Source organism: Bos indicus x Bos taurus, chromosome 23 (assembly GCF_003369695.1).
Source record: "Bos indicus x Bos taurus breed Angus x Brahman F1 hybrid chromosome 23, Bos_hybrid_MaternalHap_v2.0, whole genome shotgun sequence".
NCBI lineage: Eukaryota > Metazoa > Chordata > Mammalia > Artiodactyla > Bovidae > Bos > Bos indicus x Bos taurus.
The window spans coordinates 25,076,920-25,100,744 of NC_040098.1; the positions used below are offsets into that span (position 1 = coordinate 25,076,920).

Below are 23,825 nucleotides of genomic sequence, written 5' to 3' on the forward strand. Positions count from 1 at the left end.
TATTATGTATCTTATAAAATACATAAAAAAAGGAAAAATGTAAAATAAGATATAAACAAAGAGAGGCCCTAAAGCTTTCATTCGCATCCCAGTAGAGTCTGTGCACTCAACTGTCATTCATTCAAGATGCTACAATTCCACCTCAGAAACTTCTGTGTGTGTCTGTGCTAGTCACTCAGTTGTGTCCAACTCTTTTGACCCCATGGACTGTAGTCCGCCAGGCTCCTCTGTCCTCTGTCATCTCAAGGAAGGAATACAGGATTAGGTAGCCATTCCCTTCTCCAGGGGATCTTCCCAACCCCGGGATCAAACCCAGGTCTCCTCCCTTGTAGGCAGATTCTTTACCATCTGAGCCACCAGGAAAGCAACTTGTTGCTTATCTAACACCACATGCAGTTCTATAAGTCAGCTATATTGTATTTCTTTGCAACTTCTTAATCATAACTTGCTCTTTGAATTTTTTTTGCATAGGCTATTCCTAATATGTAAAAACTTTTCTCTGCCTCTTCCTCTTGCAAACGTCTCTTCACCCTTCTAAATCCTGCTCAAGGCAATCTATGATAAAGTCTACCTGACCCCCTTCCTTCCTGTTCCCCTCATTGACCTTGCTCAATCCTCAAGTACTGGATTCATCATACTATTACATTCATTGGCTCAGACATTTATTCTTGTGCCTAGATGGAAAGCTCCTGGAAGACAAGAACTATGTGCTTTTCATCTCTGTACCACTCAGGTCCTTAAACAGAATCTGGACTACATAGTTTTTAAACAAATGAAAGAGATGGCTTAGCCAAGGACATCCAGGGAGAAGAAATCAGAGCTCATAAGGAGTATCTTGCTCCTTTTCAGTGTCTTATGAATGATATGAGACAGTGAAGCTTCTAACTGAGGAATTAATATTTGAAGTGATTGTCTTAAGGCATTTTTCATTCCTATTATTATTTCTACAATCTTAAACTCAGATGCCACCCAAATAAAAACAATTTTTGGCTCTGTCTATAGAGGGGGGGTAAAAAGCAAAGTGGAGACTTACTGATTATTCATTTAATTAAAAAAGCAAACAATTATCTAAATTGGCAATTCAAACCACAAGAGCATATTTACTTGAACCACTTGGTTTGTCTGTTTACAATGATCAAATCAACTAGATTGCTCTCTAGTTCTTTCGCCTTAGCCCATGAGTTCTCCAAGGTATTTCTCACCACCTCTGAGATGTGGTTAACAAGTGAACAAGAATTCTTATGGTCTCTCTGTGTGTACAAAAAGCCTTGGGCTGTTGAAACCATAAGGTTCCTGAACTCTAGCTCTTTCAGGAAAGCTTGTATGTGTATTCGTTCATATCCATATGTATATCCATCCAACTCCATTCATTGATTTAATCAGTGAACCTACTGGGCACCAGACTACTGGTTACTAAGGATAAAACTCTGAGCAAAAGAGGTGTGATCAGATATAGAGAATAAACTAGTGGCTACCAGTGGGGAGAGGGACATGGGTAGGGCACAGTAAGGGAGAGGCTTAAGGCGTACAAACTACTATGTACAAAGTAAATTAGCTACAAGGATATATTTACAGCACAGGGAAGATAGTCAATACTTTCAAGAACTTTAAATGGAGTGTAATCCATAAAAATATTGAATAACTATGTTGTACAGAAACTAATACAATATTGTAAATCAACTATACTTCAGTATGAGAGAGAGCTGTGGTCCCTGCATTTGTGAAGCTCAGAATCCAGCAGAGACATGGAACTATCATAATAGAGTATGACAGGCACCAGGTAGGGAAAGGCCGGGGAGCTGCAAGAACCATATTGGGAGCACCTGGCCTCCTCTAGAATTTCTTTTAGGAGATTTGAGCAGTTCAGTCACTAAGTCACGTCCAACTCTGAGACCCCATGGACTGCAGCACACCAGGCTTCCCTGTCATTTACTATCTCCCAGAGTTTGCTCAAATTCATGTCCATTGATTCAGTGATGCTATTTAGCCATCTTGTCCTCTGCCGCCCCCTTCTCCTCTTGCCTTCAGCCTTTCCCAGCATCAGGGTCTTTTTCAATGAATCAGCTCTTCACATCAGGTGGCCAAAATATTGGAACTTCAGCATTAGTCCTTCCAGTGAATATTTAGGGTTGATTTCCTTTAGGATTGACTAGTTTGATCTCCCTGCTGTCCAAAGGACTCTCAAGAGTCTTCTCCAGCACCAGAAATTGAAAGCATCAATTCTTTGGTGCTCAGCCTTCTTTATGGTACAACTCTCATACTTGCACATGACTATTGGAAAAACCATAGCTTTGACTATACACACTTTTGTCAGCAAAGTGATGTTGATGTTTCTGCTTTTAAATATGCTGTCTAGGTTTGTCATAGCTTTCCTTCCAAGGAGCAAGCGTCTTTTAATTTCATGGCTGCAGTCACCATCCACAGTGATTTTGGAATCCAAGAAAATAAACTCTGTCACTGCTTCCATTTTTTCCCCCTTCTTTTGCCATGAAGTAATGGGACCATATGCCACGATTTTAGTTTTTCAAATGTTGAATTTTAAACTAGTTTTTTCACTCTCCTCTTTCACCCTCATCAAGAAGATCTTTAGTTCCTCTTAAAGAAATCTCGTTAAGTAAAAGAAATAATGATTCCCAATGGCTTTGACACTATTTATCACACTTATGTGCGTACTGGACTCATTTACTAGTTTTATTATTTGTCTTATCTACTCAAACAACTTACCCTGTCCTTGGGAGCAGCCTGAACAGGTCCTGATGGCCACACAGTGAGTGAGATCAAAATTCACAAAGGTTGTGTTAGAAACTCTCAGTTCCCACCTTCTGGGAGATTTGATCCCAGCTGACATACACAGGTTTCCCTGTGATTTGGAAAGGGGATAAGGAAAGAAAAATAAGAGAACCGGCCAAATGAAATACAATTTTAATACATGAATAAAAGCAACTAAGTGAGTAAAAAGACAAGCTACAGACTAAGAGAAAATATTTGCAAAGCACATACATATCACAAAGGATCACAATGCAATATCCTACACACCTGTTAGAGGGTTAAATAAAAATTAGTGACAAAACAAACCCTGATGAAGAAAAAAAATAATTGAAATTTTCATACACTGCTGGTGGGAATGCAAAATGGCATAAACACTGTGGAAAATTGTTTGGCACTTTTTAACAAAGTTAACATAATCTTATTATTGACCTAAGGGCTTCCCAAGTGGTGCTAGTGGTAAAGATCCTGCCTGACAATGCAGGAGCCGTAAGAGACACAGGCTTTATCCCTGGGTCAGGAAGATCCCCTGGAGGAAGGCATGACAACCCATTCCAGTACTCTTGCCTGGAGAATTTCATGGATAAAAGAGCCTGGCAGGCTACAGTCCGTGGGGTCTCAAAGAGTCAGACAGGACTGAAGTGACTTAGCATGCATGCACACATCACTGACCTAACAATTCAACTCCTAAGCATTTACTTTAGAGAAATGAAAACTTGCTGCTGCTGCTGCTGCTAAGTCACTTCAGTCGTGTCCGACTCTGTGCGACCCCATAGACAGCAGCCCACCAGGTTCCGCCGTCCCTGGGATTCTCCAGGCAAGAATACCAGAGTGGGTTGCCATTTCCTTCTCCAATGCATGAAAGTGAAGAGTGAAAGTGAAGTAGCTTGGTCGTGTCCAACTCTAGCGACCCCATGGACTGCAGCCTACCAGGCTCCTCCATCCACGGGATTCCAAGCAAAAGTACTGGAGTGGGGTGCTATTGCCTTCTCCAATGAAAACTTAGGTTCATACAAAAGCCTTAAACAGATGGGTGAGACAATTTTATTTGTAGTCAATCACCAAATCTGGAAACAGTTCAAATGTCCTTCAACAAATGAATAAACTGTGGTCCATCCATATAGTGGAATACTGTCCCCCACAATAACAAGGAATAAAATACTGTTTCTTGCAGCAAGTTAGATAAATACCAAAGGTATCCTCCAGTGAAAGAAGCCAGTCTCAAAAGGTTACATACTATGTTATCCCATTCGTATGACTGTTGAAAAGAAAAAGCTACCGTGACAGGGAATAGATTAGTGACCTCCACGGGGATATGAAAAGAAGGTGTAGCTACAGAGATGGAGCCAAAGGGAGGGCTTTTTCAGGCTGATGCAACTGTTCCATATCTTAGTGGTAGTTACATAAATCTACTCATATGTTAAAAAAATGGACATCAAAAAGTCCATTTTACTGTATGTTGTTATAAAAAAATAAATATTAAAAAGTCTAAAAAACAACAAAAACTGCTTCCAGGATTTCCTGTAAAACCTCTTCAACAAATACCATCTAATCAAGCTGTTACTGCCTCACTCTTCCACTGCCCGAAATAGATGTATGTTTGAGGATCACCAGAAACTGTCAAGAGTCTCCACCTGGAAGACAGCGAGAAAAAGAAACAAACAGGAGAAACAAAACCCAGTGGAGACAATGCCAGTATAGAAATCAGAAGGGAAACTTAATAACATCAGCGAAATAAGACTATCATGTTCATGAAAGAAGAAGCCTAAAAAGGAATTTTTCAGAAAAAAAATAATAGGAGAGTAGAATTAATACATTAAATAGAAAAAAACATCTAAGAAAGTAGGATAAAAAGGCAATGGGAAATCAGAGAGAAATTAAGAAGATTAGAAAAGTAATTCAGGAAAGCTAATATCAAAATAATAAGAGTTTAAATAAAACAGAAAATATAGAGGACATAATTATCAAAGAAATAAGTAAAGAAAATTTCCCAAAAGGAAAGGATATGACTTTGCAGACTGAAAAGTCCTGCCCACTGCCTAGCAGAGTGGTTAGAAGAAAAAGCCATAGCAAAGTTACATCATACTGAAATTACAAATACCAGGGACAAGGATGAGATCCCAAAAATCTCCAAAGAGGAAAAACTAATAGGTTACATATAAAAGACTTAGAATTAGAGTATCTATAAACTGGGTTTTTTGTGTGTTTTTTTGCAAAGTCACTCAGCTATATACATTTGTGTTGTTTAGCCACTAAGTCATGTCTGACCGTTTTGCGATCCCATGGACTGTAGCCCACCAGGCTCCTCTCTCTATGGGATTTACCCAGCAAAAATGTTGGAGTAGGTTTCCATTTCTTTCTCCAGGGGATCTTCCTGACCCAGGGGTCAAACCAAATCTCCTGCATTGCAGGCAGATTCTTTACCATTGAGCCACTGGGGAAGTCCTCCAGTTACATATACATCCCTTTTAAAATTACTTTCCATTATGGTTTATCACAGGATATTGAATACAGTTCCCTGTTTATCCATCCTATATATGGTTTCCATGAAGCATCTAAAAACCCTTTAACTTCAGGACTAGAAGATAGAAGACGATGAAGCATCAACTCCAAAGCATCAAGGCAAAGTGAACTCCAACCTAGTGGTCTATAGTAACAACCTTCCAAGAACGGGGTCTCCATTTTTAGGTCAAAATCTTTACCTTCCACAGACCATCAGTTTAAAAAGTTGCCATAGGCTAAAACAATGAGAGTTAAATCAGAAAAGAGGCAGATGGGGGAAATAGGAACAAGAATACTACAGAGACATGAAGAAATTCTACAGAATGTTGGTCAAGAGAAATTCCAAGACCTAGCTCTGAAACACTTTTTGCAAACCGGTGGTACAAGTTAAACACTTGGGATTGTGTGGGGTTTGGCATCATCCACTAAAGCTAAAGGGCCAGCCTCTGAGCCAGCAGTTTTAAAATCTGGCACATACTCAACAGATATGCATATAGAAGATTGTTCATAACATCTTTCTCTGTAATAACCCTAAACTGGAAACAGGCAAATGTCCAGCAATAGCAACATGGCTTTAAAAACTATGATACAGTCCATAAAAGAACTGATGCTTTCGAATTGTGGTGCTGGAGAAGACTCTTGAGAGTCCCTTGGACTTCAAGGAGATCAAACCAGTCAATCCTAAATGAAATCAATCCTGAATATTCACTGAAAGGACTGACGTTGAAGCTGAAGCTCCAATACTTTGGCCACCTGATGTGATGAGACGACTTATTGGAAAAGACCCTGATTCTGGGAAAGATTGAAGACAGGAGGAGAAAGGGATGACAGATAACAAGATGGTTGGGTGGCATCACTGACACAATGGATATGAGTTTGAGCAAACTCTGGGAGATGGTAAAGGACAGGGAAGCCTGGTGTGCTGCAGACCATGGGGTTGCAAACAGTTGGACATGACTTATTGACTGAACAACAACAATGACATAACAATTGGAAGAATAAATTATTGAAACAGATGAAAACATGAATGAATCTCACAGACATAATAATATGCCAAAGAAGCCAGGCACATTAGAGTTGCACGATGTATGATTCCATTTACATAAAGTTCAAAAACAGATTGGAAATTAACCTATACTTGAGAAGTCTGAATAATGGTTCTCCTTTGGCTGGGGGGTAGGGGTTGGGGTTAACTGGGAGCAGACATTAGGGGTTTTAGAGGAACTGATGATGTTCTATTTCTAGATCTGGGTGGTGTGCATGTGATTTTGCTTTACAAAAATTCATAGAGCGCTTCACTTGTGATCTGTGCACTTTTCCCCATAAATGTCATATTTCCATGAAACATCTGTTTTAAAAAGTATAACAAATACTAGAGAAAAGTAATGAATGAGACGAGAGGGTGAAGAAGTTAAAGAAGTTTAAGGTCCTTGCATGGCTCAGGTGAAGTTTAACAGTGCCAATGTAATTAAAACTTTGTGAAGATGAGCAGGCGTGTCACAAATTTAAGTCCAAGAACCTATATGATTTTAACAGAATGAATAACTTTCAAATGAGTGTATATTAAAAAAGATATTATTCAATGCAAGACAAATCAAGTTTGAAAAGTAGGGAAAAAAGCATAGATAATGAATTCCAAACTGAAAGCACAAGATAAAATGGTAGAAATAAATGCAAATATATGGGAGACATCAGCATGTGGATGGTAATTGAAACCACTAGAGAAAATGAGATTTCTCCCAGGGAGAGCAAGTATATGTAGAAAAGAAGGAGACCTAGGATGGAATTTAGAGAAACAAAAAGATGAAAGTTCTAAATTGAGGAAGACAGATCCACCAGTGAAAATGAAAAGTAACCCTGAGAGAAATAGAATGAAGCAACCTCAGCAGCATTTTCCCGAATAAGATTTTTTTTTAAGTAGTATCATTTGCTTGAATGAATTACAGTAACAGCAAAAAGGCAACCATCGTACAGATACTTCCAAAAGTGGGGTGATCATAATTTACATCCAAATCAGGACATCTTGGAGACTGTGGAAGGGGGTGCTAATTAAAAGCAAGGCTAGGACAGCAGAATAAACCAAGCTTGGATGTATAGTGATGGTTTGCACACCTCTTATCTTGCATAATAAAGCCATTCTCACTGAAAATTATTCTACTCATCTCAATACCAAGGTAATGTTGGGTATGAAAGTACCAACATAAACAAATATATCTAATGGGAAAAAATCCTTTCTAATAAACAATTCTTCCAGAAACTAGTGTTTGTTTTAAAACATGACTCACTGATCATTGTGTGTCACCAAAATAGGCAGGTGGAAGGTCTGAGAATGATTAAGCCAAAGTGTCTGAAATTTTTAATTCCTAAAGAAATGGCAGATTTGAAAGAAAGAGGCTAAACTCAGATTTCTACAACCAAAGAGAGGTTGGCATCCTTTTTTTAAAAAAAAACAACTAATACAATTTTATACAACAATAAAGCAGTTCCCAAATAAATCTGAGCAATAGTGTGCTAAATAAAGATTTACAGATTTTTCGTTTGTTTGTTTTTAACCCTAGAACTTTGCAAAGACTTTAATGGGTTAATACGCAATGTGAATTTCAGAGGATGGGAGGGATGGTAAACAGCATGTGTATGTGTGTGTACGCTCAGTCACTCAGTCTTTTCTGACTCTCTGGGACCTTGCAGACTGTAGCCTGCCAGGCTCCTCTGTCAACGGAATTTTCCAGGCAAGAATACTGGAGAGGGCTGCCATTTCCTACTCCAGGGGATCTTCCCAATCCTGGGATCGAACCTGCATCTCCTGTGTCTCCTACATTGGCAGGCAGACTTTTTACCATGGTGCCTAGCACATCCTATATGTAATTAACCTAAGAATCTTCCTTTTCTCAGACCCTCTCTTGGAACTAGCCTTCCATGGAAAACACTTCAGAGAATATTGGAGTAAGCACTAATAAATACTTTGTGCCAAGGCCATTTTCCCATATGTAATTAAATGAATATTGGACCAGGCGTGATATCCAGGTGTCCAAGCTCCACAATACTGGGCATGATCTTGGGTTCTCATATGGCTTCTCAAAGCTTCCATTTCTGTACCTGTAAATTCAGGAGTTCTAACTAGATCCTCTCTTAGGTATTATTTATCTCTAATATTACATGACTTTATGTTTTATTGGGATATAGTTGCTTTACAATATTGTGTTAGTTTCTGCTGTACAATGAATTGAATCACTTATATGTATACATATATTCCTCCCTCTTGGATCTCCTTTCCACCCCCTCCCCATCCCAGCCTTCTAGGTCACCACGGAACACTGAGCTGAGCTCCCTGCATATACTAGTGATCTACTTTACACGTGATAGTGTATATATGGCAACCCCAATCTCCCAACCCATCCCGCTCCCCCTTTACCTCTGTGCCCACACGTTCTCTACATCTGCATCTTTTTTCCTGCCCTGCAAATAGGTTCATCTGTTCCACTCTTCTAGAGTCCACATTTATGCATCAATTTATAACATTTTTCTCTTTCTGACTTATTTCATCCTCTATGACAACCTCTAGGTCCATCCATGTCTCTACAAATGGCCCAGTTTCATTTTTAATAGCTGACTAATATTCCATTGTGTATATGTGATAATGTCATTCATATACACAATAAATTGCATGGCTTTAAGATTCAGATGCCTAACTAAGACCTAGATCATGCCTATAAAAAATTGTTTAACATTTTCCATCCAAGGACTTTGGTCCTGCACTTACTTGTTAAGAGACTGAGAAGTTCTCAGCTGTATTGCATCGCTGGTGAATTATACCCCAGGGGTGAGATTATATTTGTTATGATAAGCACCCTTTTGTCATAATCTGAATCTTAATTGATGTCACTCTTCCACTAATTATGATGTCTATTTAGCATCAATTAAGATGTTGTGACATTAATTTGCCAGGACACTTGGTTCTTCAGCTTGATGGGCGTTTTGTTTTTAGCATCTTCTCTAAGGTTGTTTCTGAGAAATTTATGGGCCTTAGGTCAAACTGCATCACAGAATCTAAATCTGGATCTCATCTCTCTTGAAAACTAAGGAACTTGAACCGAAGAATCATCTCTCAAGGTGGTAATCTTTTCAGAGAAAAGGAAAAACTGGCAGGTATTTCCCTCCTAAAAACAAGGATTCGGAAGAGAAAGAAGGAAGGAAGCTGGAGAATTAAACGTAGGAAAATGTAGCTTAATAAGAAAGTGATTTTTTAAACTCAGTATTGGTATCTGTAGTTATGAATCATCAAAGGAAGCAGCAAAGTAAAAACTTATCACTTAAATGTCAGTTGGTCAAAGCATTCAGGAATGAGCTAAAGAGAACACTCTTCCCTTGGTCCCCAGAAGTACTCTAGGTCCCTTCCATCTATGATTATTCTGAACTGTGACACTAAAATGCATGTAACTCCTTCAAGAAAAAGAACGAAGGGAGTCATTATAGGTCGGAAACCAATGGCAGCCATGGTCTTCCCTTGAGAACTAGTACTTCTTAACCAAGAAGTCCTCAGCTCAGCTACATTCTTGTCCGCTGGCCATGCAGTGGTGGGGAAGTCATCCATAGTTTGATGTTTATCACATAGATACACACACTGAGGTAAATATTAGGGGATCACTTAAGAAACCCTAGTAAACTACAGCAAACAACACAAATTTATATCACCATTTTTTTTATGGCAGGGGGCCCTAAATAGAGTAAGAACCCTATGAACAAAATGTTGATGTTGAAACTTGGCAAACCACAGTCCATAAAGACGAAATGGACTCACATTATTTCATAAACTTTGTGAGGTTAGAGTAAATGAACCTAAAATTATTAGACTTTTTAATTGGTGTGGATAAAAACCCTAAATCGCAACCAGATAAGAGTTCTGTGAGCCACTCAGGGCTTTTGTGATTTATATGAACACAACACACCGAAATCTTATGTGTGCTTGAATTTTATGATAAATATCACCACTGCTACAAATCAAAGAATCCTCTAACTTTGACCAACTAAACACAAGATTTGCTAAAGAATTCTATTAAAACTACATATCCTGAATCATCAAAGGACCCAGAACATATGATTCTGTTTTGATGAACAACTTAAAAGAATCACATGAAGGCACTTACCTTGTGGGCAAAATGACCCAGTAGTAAGCTGTCAGTAATTGATGTATTTGCATCACTTTCCAAGACATCAATTCCAAAATCTCTGCATGCATAAACCTGGAAGTTTTTCAGGTGAAGATTGCTACTTCTAAAAATCTATAAAAGCAACAATATACGTTATGTCAAAGGTCTGAGGCTCGGCTTTTCTTGCAGATTTCCTGTAGCTTCTTTAATTATTGATTAAGTACAAATGAGTGTGCTATATCATATTTAAGCTGCTTTTGTCCATCAATATCTGTGCAGGCAACCCAAAGTTGCCGTGAGGTCAGCATTAACTAGCCCCCTTTGTAACATCCCCTCTGCGCTTTTCATTTTTCTTCCTAACAACTGATGCATTATAAAGGTCAATGTGAATTCTTCATGTATTTAAAATAAGCTTGCAACTGTCAAATTACACAAAATTGATGGAGAAAAACAAAACATCCAGGAACTTCAGTACTTAATATTTACCTCAGTGTTATTAACTAAGATTGTCAAACACTTGCAAATATGAAATAAGTAATTCAGCATGACTATATATTCAAAATACATTCTATGTGTATACAGCTTAGGTTAGTGGCTCCAAACAAGGATCAAGGATTAACCAAACACGCTTGTTAGAGTTGAAAGAATTACACTAGCTTGGGGAACAGAGGCCTAAGTTTTTAACCTGGCACTGATATTAGCTAATTATGTGATCTTCAGCAAGACTTTTTACTTCTCCCAGCTCTCGGTTCAACCATTTTGAAAATCAGGGTGGAGGTCAGGACTGCCAGTTAAACTTACACAGTCACCCCTCTGTTTATTAAATAGGACCATGTTTACATTTGTATCTTCAAGTGGGAGTCTCCTATTAACTAAGACCAAGGTAAACTTTCATGCATTGGAGAAGGAAATGGCAACCCACTCCAGTGTTCTTGCCTGGAGAATCCCAGGGACGGGGGAGCCTGGTGGGCTGCCGTCTATGGGGTCGCACAGAGTCGGACACGACTGAAGCGACGCAGCAGCAGCAGCAGCAGCAACCTTGATTTACCATAGGTTAGTGCTTTTACTTGTCAATCAGTTTCTGTGCTTGACTTTTCAAGAACTGAATAGCTTGCCTTTCCCACTCTACATGCACTCTACATTACCTTTTATAAAATGATAGATCTTTGAAGACACAGAGGTCTATGTAAACAATATAGCTATGACCTGAACTAATTTGACAACAGTTTTTACTTCATTACAGGCATCAGACCCTTTGGAAGGTACAAATTGTCTCTCTGCATAAGAGGGATTTGTCCCCATTATATTCACTGTGCTAATGAGAAACAAAGTACTTTATCAAATTTAATGAAAACAAAATATTTAGTACAACTGGGATTCTTCCTGTTAGCTACCCCAATTTTGTATCTTGTAACTTTCCCCCCATCTATAATCATTTTCCTTATGTTGAATATGTGAAATAAATACCTAACCTTCTTACTGTGACTTAATTATATGTTTTATTCTATTTTCTGCATGTCCTGTAGATGTATCTCTTCATCTTTGTATCTTAGGCTCCATATTTCTCCATGGCAGAGACCAAATGTATGTAATTTTCTCTGTGTAACACCAAATAGAGACCCTGGATAATTTTTACATGGTATTGGTAATAGTGAGCATACAAAGCTTTCTTATAAGAAGTCACTGCAATAAAGAAAAGTAAATGAGTAACATGAACATTTTCCTTTCAAAGAAAATAAAATTTGGCCCATTGGTAAAGGGGAGAATGCCACTTTGACCTGGAATTTTTGTGTTTCATTGATGAACAGCACTTTTTCTTATGACTGAAAGCGGATGTTAGGTATCAAGCACACAACTTTTGCAGTCTGGACTCTGCACCTGATTTTGCTACTAACAAACGGTGTGACCCTTGGCAAATCCCTTTACTTTCTGAGCCTTAATCTTCTCCCCAAATAAGCATGTGAGGGGAAGAATACATGACCTCCTTTGATTCTTCTTGGTTGCAAATCTCTACGATTCTGTTGTTCCCTTAGAGCTTCTGAAAAGTCACCACAGAGGCAATGGACAAACCTTGGCTTTCTGATGAGGAATCTGTTCATTCAACAACTATTTGACACACACACCTATGATGCTGTTGGCTCCTTAAAGCTGTGATAATATAGCAATCCTCCCCCAGAAACCAATCATCACCTTTTAAGTACAGATGCAGAATAAGAAAACGAATGACATTTCTAACTTTAAAAAATTAAAGAAACATACCTGGGCACCACCTGCACTTCCCCAAACTGTGAAATTCTGGAACAGGGTGGAGCCAGCGCTATTATCCCAAGGAGGCTGGAATTTAGGGTATACAAAGAGACCGGACCTGGGGAGAAAGATAAAGAGTGAAATTTGGCTGATTTCTGCATTCCATATGTCTCACTCATTGGAAAATATAAAACTGAAGATACTGAATAAGGGAATAAGTGAGACTGAAGACGAGGTCTTCTCTCTGAGGGTCACTGCCCATCCCTCCGCCTTTCTTTCTGTGACCCTCTGTGACCTGCTCCTGGATCTCAACAAGGTGCAGGTTGCTGTGGTGCTATTCCATTCCATCAGCCCCTGTAAATTCTATCAGCTCCTTCCTAGGAACCTGGACACCCCTGACTAGCCCTACAGAGCCCCACTCTTCCATCAGCCTTCTTCTAGATCCACCCCTTTGCTGAGGAAGCCATATACCAGAGCCTATAACCCATGCAACTTTTGTGCTTCTCCCTGAAATGGCCTAGCATTGTGGCATTTTTGGATACCTTCTCCCCTCATATCCCAGGGTTGCTGAAAGCTGCTAGATAAAAAAACTTCATTATCTTAATAATAATTTCATGACACATGTACTGATCCTACCTCAGCCAGCACTTCAACATGGCTGAACAATGGTGCTTAATCCTCATTCTAGTCTCCTTATAATTTCCCATCATTACAATATTGTCTCACTATTACTAATGTAACTATTATCAGAATCATTTATATTGAGGAATTCCCTGGAGGTCCAGTGGTTAGCATTCTGCACTTTCACTGCTGAGGTTGCAGATTCAATCCCTGGTCAGGGAAACAAGATCACACAAGCCACACAACACAGCCAAAATAATAATATCAATAATAAATTGTTTAATAGAATTATTTCTATCAACTATTGAGTTCTTACCATATTCCAGATGTTCTCTTAGGTGTATAACATAAGTCATCTCTAATTTTCAAATCAAACTTTCAATAGAGATGTGGCCCTATTTTACAAATAAAGGTCTGACTCTTTAGAAAAAAGCAAGTTACTCAAAGTCCAGCTCTGAATCAAGTCCCGACTGACTCTGAAGCTCACATTTTCCTTACTTTTCTACCATGGTTCCCAGTCCTTGCTCTTAGCAGATGACTGCATCCTCTAAATAGCAAAGACCTTGAACTAGTCACTGACATCTCACAGTGTGCAAGTCACAGGCAAAGAGCCTCTTCTCCAAACCTCGTCTCCCCACTCAGCTCCTGAGCTCAGGCATTCTGGCCTCCCAAGTGCCCCCAGTCTCTTGGGAGTTTAATTCATCTCTCTATGAAATTGTTCTCTGGCCACAAAAGGCGTCCTGTGTCCTGTGCCCCCTCAAATGACCTCTCTCTCTGTTCCCTTTCCCTTCACCACCAAACTTATGACCGAAGATGCTCACTCAGATATATCATCAAATCTTACATGGATGCCAAGCATTATTCAACCTTCTCTATGAGTCTTCTACAAAAAAAAAATAAAAAGTTACACCCAAAATGTAGATGAACTTCCCCAAAGTTACCTTGTACAAGAATGTGCACTATTCCGTGTAAATGAGAGAAGTGGAGCTTGGGATGTTTGGTTGGTCACAAGATGAAAAAAGTAGCCATAACCAGCAGCAAACACCCTGTTTCCCTGCAGAAATTAAATATAGTTTAATCATAGTTAATCCATTACAATAAGGCCGCTGGAAACACTTTTAAATGTGCTCATTCTTCTTTCTCACTTAATTCCTACCAAGTCATATTGATATACCTTGATCATACATTCATTCTGAAAAACAAGCTGTGGGGTGTGTGTGTAGGTTTGCGTATGTATAATGGAATATCACTCAGCCAGTAAAAAGAATGAAATCATCTCATTTGCAGCAACATAGATGAACCTAGAGATTATCATACTAAGCCAAGTAAGTCAGAGAGAAAGACAAACACCATACGGTCTCACTTATATGTGGAATCTCAAATACAACACCAGTGAGTATATCTTTGAAAGAGAAACAGATTCACAGACATAGAGAACAGACTTCTGGTTGCCAAGGGGGTAGAGGGGTGGGAGAGGATAGACTGGAAGTTTGGGATTAGCAGATGCAAACCATTATATGCAAGATGAATTAACAACAAGGTGCTACTGTATAGCACAGGGGACTGTATTCAATATCCTGTGCTAGATTGCAATGGAAAAGAATGTGAAAAAGAACATCAAGATGTATAACTGAGTCACTTTGCTGTAGATCAAAACAAATATATCCTCATTCCTCCTCCTCCAGGCAGTTCAACTGGACTTTAATTGCCCCACCTCAATAGCTGGAATCTCATGTTAACACATCCTTGTAAATTTCCACAGTGACGAGCTTACTTGTATCACCTAATCCAAGCTCTTCTCTTTGTTATGTGAAAAACACTTGGGGCCAAAGGCCTTCCTAAAGCCAAGTCTCCACAAAGAGTTCTCTCTGATCCTCTGAACAAATCACTGATTTGACTACCGGCTGAAGGCCAGTAATAGCACTATCCATGCCTTAGCTCTGAGACACAGCTGCTGCTGCTGCTGCTAAGTCGCTTCAGTTGTGTCCAACTCTGTGCGACCCCATAGATGGCAGCCCACCAGGCTCCCCCATCCCTGGGATTCTCCAGGCAAGAACACTGGAGTGGGTTGCCATTTCCTTCTCCAATGCAGGAAAGTGAAAAGTGAAAGTGAAGTCGCTCAGTCGTGTCCGACTCTTAGAGACCCCATGGACTGTAGCCTACCAGGCTCCTCCATCCATGGGATTTTCCAGGCAAGAGTACTGGAGTGGGTTGCCACTACCTTCTCCACTGAGACACAGCAGCTGAGTTCAAATACAACTCAAATCCCCTCAAGGTACTCTTGTCACCATTCAATCATTTCAATCACCTATAATTCTTGATAAGATTTACCTTCTAAATAATTTAATGCCTTTTATATGCTCATGTACTCTTGCCTGGAGAATCCCGTGGATGGAGGAGCCTGGTAGGCTACAGTCCACAGGGTCGCAAAGAGTCGGACACGACTGAGCGACTTCACTTCACTTCATGCTCATATAAAACCTAAATTCTCCAATTGATGATATGAGTTTGGGGCTGTAATTCTGAGCAAACAACACAATGAGCTTATTTTTATATAATTCAATTAAATACCTGCAAATACCCATCATTATATAGTATATTTTAAGACAGAGTAGAAAGCCAACTCCCTAAAGAGTGTAATACTGGACACAGAGGTACTTTGTTTGGTTATATCCAATGTTTACAAAAATGTGCATTTTATTGCACCATTTTAAAACCAGGAGACTTGAGATAAAAACTCAGACACTTTTTAAAAAAAATTCTGAGCCCAACTCCTGTGGGATAGCCATAGATTAGCTGGGGCTAAGAAGAGTCTGCTGTCTTGGACTATGGATGACTTTGCCATGCATGCTGCTAAGTCACTCAGTCACGCCCTACTCTTTAAAACCCTATGGGCTGTAGTTGGCCAGGCTCCTCTGTCCATGGGATTCTCTAGGCAAGAACACTGGAGTGGGTTGCCATGCCCTCCTCCAAGGGATCTTCCCAACCCAGGGATTGAACCCACGTCGCTTATGTCTCCTGCATTGGAAGGTGGATTCTTTACCACAAGAACACCTGGGAAGTCCCCACCTGGAAAGTCCCCACCTTTCCTGCTTCAGTTCTTTATGATATCAGGCTGATCCCTGTAGCCACTGACTTTACAACCTCTTAACCCCAGGCAATAGTCAATGCTATGTGGGCTATTCTGTTTTAGTGGGAGGAATGAACAGCCAACAGATCAGGATGCTAGATACATCCTATGTACTTGTGGGCATCTGTCCTGTCCCATGGGAACCCAGAGAAGGAAAGCCAGGGAACAAGCTGCCCAGTCTCAGCTCTACACCTTGTGTGACAGGGGTAAAGGGAGCCCTGAAATAGGATGTTTTAAAACCAACAATACTCAACTCCTGGTGTATGCGAAAGGAGAAACCAGTGCCCCAGCCCCTGGAGGTTGCTGGCTTCTGGAGAAGTGTGAGTGAAGGCCAGAATTGACCCTGAGATGGGAGGCCTGGCAGGGAGACAACACCGCTGGGACCTGGTAGGTGGGCCAGGGCTTACTGACATAATCATAGGTGCCGTTTCCTGAACATCAGCCTCTCATCCACTGGGGGCGCTGAAGGCTCGCTCACTCCGGGGATTTGGATCCCACCAGCCAGGACTTTTTCACTCCGCCACAGAACACCTTCTTTATCTGTGCACCAGAGGCCCATTCTCTACTGCACTTCATTCTTTTGGATTCTGAGCTCTTCTTCCACTTCCTGAAGCCACTTAAAATTCCAATCATATATCTTTCCACATGCCAAAAGTGACTTTTGGATATCATTGAATATGAAGCTGAATCACTATTAAAGATGCTAACGTAACTTCAGGGGACCTGGGCCATCTTTAAGACCCCAATTATCTTGGGGGGCTGGGCGAGTCTGGAGCTGTAGTTGTCAGCTGGGATGATATTTTTCCCCAGAGAGCACGTGGAAATCTCTGGAGACAGTTTCTGTTGTCACAACTCAGAAAGAGAGGGGTTTTACTAGCATTAATTTGACAGAAATCAGGAATGCTGGTTTATAGAGGACAGGCTCTCACAACCAAAGAACCTTATGGCCCCAAATGTTATGGCCCCAAATACTCTCTTGCTCAAAGTCACTCAGTTGCATCTGATTCTTCACAACCCCATGGACTATAGCCCGCCACGCTCCTCTGTCCATGGAGTTCTCCCAGTAAAGAATATTAGAGTGGGTAACCATTCTCTTCTCTAGGGGATCTTCCCGACCCAGGGATCAAACCTGGGTCTCCCGCATTGCAGGCAAATTCTTTGCCATCTGAGCTACCAGGGAAGCCCATGCTAATATTAGCATGGTTAAAAAAAATAGTCTGTATGTGTTCGTGAAAAGACCCATACCCATTTTCCAGTATCCTATCTCCAAATGTTGATGGAAAGACCAACCTAAATATAAAAACGTGGTAATTATAACAAGAATACTTTGACAGTTTTTACTGGGAGGGTATTTATACCTTTTTAAACAATCAAATCTTCCATTAGACACTCCCCCAAAGAACACTTATTAGCAATTGAATCAGTTATCGCAATTCTTCGCTCAGCTAGCAAACAATACATGCACTTATGATCCTCAGCTTTGAAAGAATCGCTGTTCCTAAGTTGACAGATCCAAGCGCCCAGGGGAAGCACTAAATAAAAGTGCCCTCAAAGAAACACAAGCAAGCAATGTGACTGTTGATTCCGTTATGGTTACACAACAGGAAGCTTCCTCAGAGAAGCACATATGAAGCTCCACCTTCCACAGTGAAGAGTGGCTATGTCTCCACCGCCCTATGAGTCACTAGAAAGGCCACGAGTATATGAGAACTAAGAGTTAGATAACGGGAGCTTCTGAAACACCTGCCTCTTCTGCAAGTATACAAACCACAAGAAAGGTTCACAAGAGGTTAGAAATGATCTTCTCAACTTGAATGTACACTTCTATTTCATTAGCGATGAGATGCTAATTCATTACCACGACTCTACCAGGAAGGGAAAGATTCAAGTATTTCCAGAATATATTCCAAGAACTTCATCCTTATTCATTGTCTTGGCTAGACAGGCATGTATTTTGAGAGAATGAATAATTTGTTAAATCATCTGCCCTGGTGTCATTAGTATTTTTGGAGCACCTGGGTGATCATAGGTAAATGCTTTCCAAGTGCATTTATAGTTGGGCAGGATATTTGCAACTTTGGTCTTCTGTTAGCCAATAAGGCTCACTTTTTTTCAAAAAAGAAGCACTTAAACAGTCGGATGGCATTACTTTCCAGCCCTTTTTACTCTCCATTCCAATTGGGTATGCTACAAACGATTCATGAGAAGAAACCACATATGTATGCAGGTAGCCAGCGGCTTGTGGGGAAGGGTTTAAGGCAAGCAAGGAATTTTGTGTGGAAATCAATTCTTTGCGGAAGTCAATGTATTATGGACATTCAAGGAAGAGAAATTCCAGAAAGAAATTAACTGCCCAAGTATGCCAGCTCCTTGAGGTGTGCATCTGTAGTCACTAAAAAAAAAAAAAAAAAAGTGAGTCAACCCTTCAGGCAGCTCTTAAATATACATTAGCTATTGAGTGGAGAGAGCTAGAGAGCTGAAATCAGCCTTTAAACACAGAATTCCTTACAAAATTGATTCACAAACCAGAACAAATTCCCTACAAATCAAATGGATGCTTCCAAAGGACTGGTCTTTAGGGGTTTTCCATTGGCTATTCTAAATAGGGGTCTGGTCATGGGAAATGTTCAAAGCCCACATGCATATGGGAGGTTCTGGAGCACTCAGCATGTACGGTCTCTCGCTGATAGAGAGCAAAAACCTTCCAGCCTGAGGTCAGACTAGGTTCAGTCTATGAGAAAGATGAAGCGCCTGGGCAGGTAACAAGAAATGCCCATAAAGGAGTCAGAGAATCAGGACACTGGAGTGTGGAAGGGAGACAGACTGGAAATGAAGTGCTCCCAATGCTACAGGTTATGCATGGAAGAACCACCACCGATCTTTGCTGGAAAGCCTGGCAAAACCTATCTAAGGAGTATATAAAGGAACACCTCAAGTTCCTTGGACACTCAAACAGGACTACCACACTGAGCCCTCACTAGCAAGAACGACACAAAGCTAAGATTTTGCTTCTCACAGAAACTGCCCCAAATTTAGCTTACTGGCAGCCTGGGCAGTGAGGCAAGTGAACCACTCGCAGCTATGAAAACTAAAAAGGAATATCTCACTTGAAATATCCTTATACCAGGCAGAGTTGAAGGTGAGTGAACTGTAAAGATGGCTGCCTGACAGCCAAGGTGAATTCCATGCACTGGGCAGAACATTTGGTCCTAGTCTCTGGATCTAGGAACAATATACAACTACAAATCACTGCAGAGACTTAATTAAGGATCAACTCCATTTCTTCCTGCCTGCCAGGCTAGGCCAGAGATTTCAAGGTCAATGTCTATAATGTAGGCTTTCTGGATTGGTTGTCCAGCCACTGGGATTAGGTCACCTTCAAATATAAAGGCTTTTGTTTACATAATAATATAGTCCCAATACCGGTTTCCTGGTTGTGCCATTGCTCTATGGCAATGGTTATGGTTAGGTACCATTGGGGGAAGCTGGGGAAAAGGCACATAGGAACTCTCGGTTCTGTTTATGCAACTTCTAAGTCTAAAATTATTTCAAAATTAAAACTTTTTAAAAAAGAAAAATCCTATTGAATCATAGTAACGCATAGCTTAAAAAAAAATATTTTGCCAAACTGCACATACACACACCTCTCACAAACTGCACCTCACGCACCAGCCCATCACTGTTGTAGCCTTCTGATTATCACTTTGGAATAAAAATATATTTCTAAGATACATTTTTTCTGTGTATCATCCACTTAAAATACAATAAACACAAGCTTACTATTTGTCCAATGACTGAAATGACCTTCATAGACACTAAGAGAAGTTCCTAATTTTTAGGTTCTGACACATATGCCCAGTTACACCTATGTCCCTTGGTTGTGGCACATTCTAGACAACAGAATACAAAAGAGACAGTACAGCAGAACCCCAGGGGCACAGCTGCAAAATTGGAGGGGACTGTGCAAAATTTAACACTCAGACATGAGATCCACAAGATCTAAATGCTGACACAGATGAAACACCTTATTTTTCAGTCATCAAAATGATTGAGGGATCTTGGGATCCATTCTTTAATTTCCTCTTTCTTCCCCTCATTCTTTGATTATGGAATTATACCTACATCCATTCATTTATTATATTCAATTAATTTTTATTGAGCAACTATTACATATCAGACACTTTTAAGGACTAAAAGTTAACAAGCCAATTTAAGATCATTTTATAACAGAATTTTAACAACAGAATCTTAAGATCATTGAAGATGAAAATGTCAGGAATATACCCAATGAATGTACTTAATGAACTTATGTTACCACCTTAAACTAAAATTTCATTCTCCAAATGCATGCACTGTATTGTTTTTTAACTTTGTAAAGAGGAAGAAAGTAAATGAATGGAAAGGGAAGGCATCTAACAGGAATCAAAAAAACCTGTTTTGGGATCAATATATTCATTGCTGACTGTGCACTGTGACACAGATCAGTCTACAAAGTCTCAGGTGACCTATGAGCTTGCATGTGGGCCTCTGGTTCTCTGCACCTATAGCCAGCTCATTTCTTTTGCTTCATGTTGTTTTGCTTGTTTGTTTTGTGTTAGTTTCAAGTATATAGAAAAGTGATTCAATTACAAACATATATATTCTTTTTCATACTCGTACCCATTACAGGTTATTACACGACACTGAATATAGTCGCCTGTGCTATATAGTAGGTCTTTGTTTACCTCTTTTATATATAGTAACATTTATCTGTTAATCCCAAACTCCTAATTTATTCCACTTCTCCCTTTCCCACTTGGTAACTATAAGCTTGTTTTCTATGTTTATAAGTCTATTTCTGTTTTGTAAATAAGTTCTTTTGTACCTTTTTTTTTTAGATTCCACAGATAGTGATATCAGGTGATATTTGTCATTCTTTATCTTACTTCACTTAGTATGATAATCTCTAATCCATGTTTTTATAGATAGCATTATTTCATTCTTTTATGGTTAAATAATTCTACTATATATATATATATATATATATGCATATACACCACATCTTCCTTATCCATTCATCTGTCAGTGGACACTTAAATTGCTTCCATGCCTGCTGCTGCTGCTGCTGCTGCTAAGTCGCTTCAGTCGTGTCCAACTCTGTGCGACCCCATAGACGGCAGCCCATCAGGCTCCCCCATCCCTGGGATTCTCCAGGCAAGAACACTGGAGTGGGTTGCCGTTTCCTTCTCCAGTGCATGAAAGTGAAAAGTGAAAGTGAAGTCGCTCAGTTGTGTCCAACTCTTAGCAACCCCCTGGACTGGCAGCCCAGCAGTCTCCTCTGTCCATGGGATTTTCCAGGCAAGAGTGCTGGAGTGGGGTATACCATTGCCTTCTCCATGCCTGCTGCTGCTGCTGCTAAGTCACTTCAGTCGTGTCCGACTCTGTGCAACCCCATAGACGGCAGCCCACCAGGCTCCCCCGTCCCTGGGATTCTCCAGGCAAGAACTCTCCATGCCTAGGCTATCAAAAATAGTGCTGCTATGAACACTGAGGTGAGTGTATCTTTTTGAATTAGAGTTTTCACTTTTTCTAAATAGTGCTGCTATGAACTTTGAGGTACATGTATCTTTTCGAATTAGAGTTTTAATTTTTTCCAGAAACATGCTCAGGAGTGGGACCACCAGATCATATTGTAACTCTATTTTCAGTTTTTTAATGAACATCCATACTGTTCCTCATAGTGGCTGCTAGTCAGCTCACTTCTTACTAGTCAACTAGTAGTCAGGACACTTGCCCCAGAGACAAGACTCTACCCAGTGAAGCAAAGCAGGCAGCACCCCTGACACTCAGTGTGGATTTAGATACATTCTAGTCTCTACTGCAGGCAGAGTACTCCAGTACTCTTGCCTGGAAAATCCCATGGACAGAGGAGCCTGGTAGGCTGCAGTCCATGGGGTCGCTAAGAGTCGGACACCACTGAGAGACTTCATTTTCACTTTTCACTTTCATGCATTGGAGAAGGAAATGGCAACCCACTCCAGTGTTCTTGCCTGGAGAATCCCAAGGACGGCGGAGCCTGGTGGGCTGTTGTCTATGGGGTTGCACAGAGTTGGACACGACTGAAGCGACTTAGCAGCAGCAGCAGCAGTCTCCTGCAAGAAGATGACCTGGGCATCTTGAGGGTGTCCTTTCTTCTAGGTATTTCAAAGTAGTCATGATTCTGCGAATCATGTATCATAGTATCCAAGAAACTATACAAAACATAGCTCTTAAGTCCCCAAAGCTTTCTGGGATGGCTATGCCACAAGCCCTGTGGTCACCAACAAGTTAAATGTTGCTCTCGTTGCTCTGTGTCTAGAGCTGGGTATTCTTCAATCACGCAGTTCTGCCTCCTTTCCTCATTGGCATATTAGCTGCCCCTACTAGGCACCTAAAATAGTGTGTAAGTGCTGTGCTTGGAATAAACATAATTAAGAGTCTAGCTGAGGGTTGAAGAGATAACCATGACTTTTATTAGGGGTTATTCAGCTGAAGGTAATTAAAAACAGATGATCAGAGAGAGAGAGAGAGATGTTCATTCTCTCCATTCCTCAGAAACTTGGCATAATTATCACAGTAGATACTCAGAGCCATGTCCTGAAGAGTGAGGCCCTTAACCCTTTCATAGTCCATGGGACAAAACCTTTGGAAAAGGGGAAACTAAATGGCCTTCCCACTACTCTGATGCCATTCCTCATTCACAGATTTGTGGTTAAACTACCAGAAAAAAATAATTCCTTAAACCGCTTAGATAGAAATTTACCAAGGAAAAGTAATGTTAAGTTGTAACACATAACGGGATAAAAAAAAAAAAAAAACCAAGGCCAACAGAGTGTATAGCTGAGTTTTGAACGTTGCAGAGATTGCAGGTGTCAACCCTCTATGCAGTCAAAAATTCACATAAAATGTATAACCGGCCTTCCATATACATGATTCCTCAGGGTCCATGGTTCCACGCCTGCGGGTTCAACTAACTGTGGATAATATGAGAGTGTAGCATTTACTATGGAAAAAAAATCCGAGTATGAGTGGACTCATGCAGTTCAAACCCGTGTTGTTCAAGGGTCAACTGTACTCTGTTCATCCTGGAATCTGACATGCTCTCACTCACCACACAACTCTGCTGACCCTCAGTTCTGAACACTCTTAAAGGGCAATAGTATGACCACATTAATACAGTAGCATAACGAAGATTTTAATAATTATTATCAGAATCAAGACCAAATTCAGTGACCACCACATATAACTCAGGAAGATATTTTATGACCAGAAAGTAATCAATATCTACTTCATTTCACTTCATATAGATATTGCCTCAAAGAATGTTAATGGGAATTCTGAGGAAATGATTACATATATCCTAAAGCTGTTTAATCCAAAATCATAAAGTAGTT

General features: G+C 40.2%; 1 protein-coding gene across 1 annotated transcript in view; it reads right to left on the reverse strand.

Annotated features, from left to right (window-relative positions):
- PKHD1 (PKHD1, fibrocystin/polyductin) overlaps positions 1–23,825 on the reverse strand; it is a 443,492-nt gene that overhangs the window by 230,561 nt on the left and 189,106 nt on the right. The window contains 4 exon segments of the mRNA XM_027525460.1: positions 2,725–2,860; positions 10,413–10,547; positions 12,675–12,780; positions 14,225–14,337. Coding sequence (XP_027381261.1) covers positions 2,725–2,860; positions 10,413–10,547; positions 12,675–12,780; positions 14,225–14,337 — 490 coding nt within the window.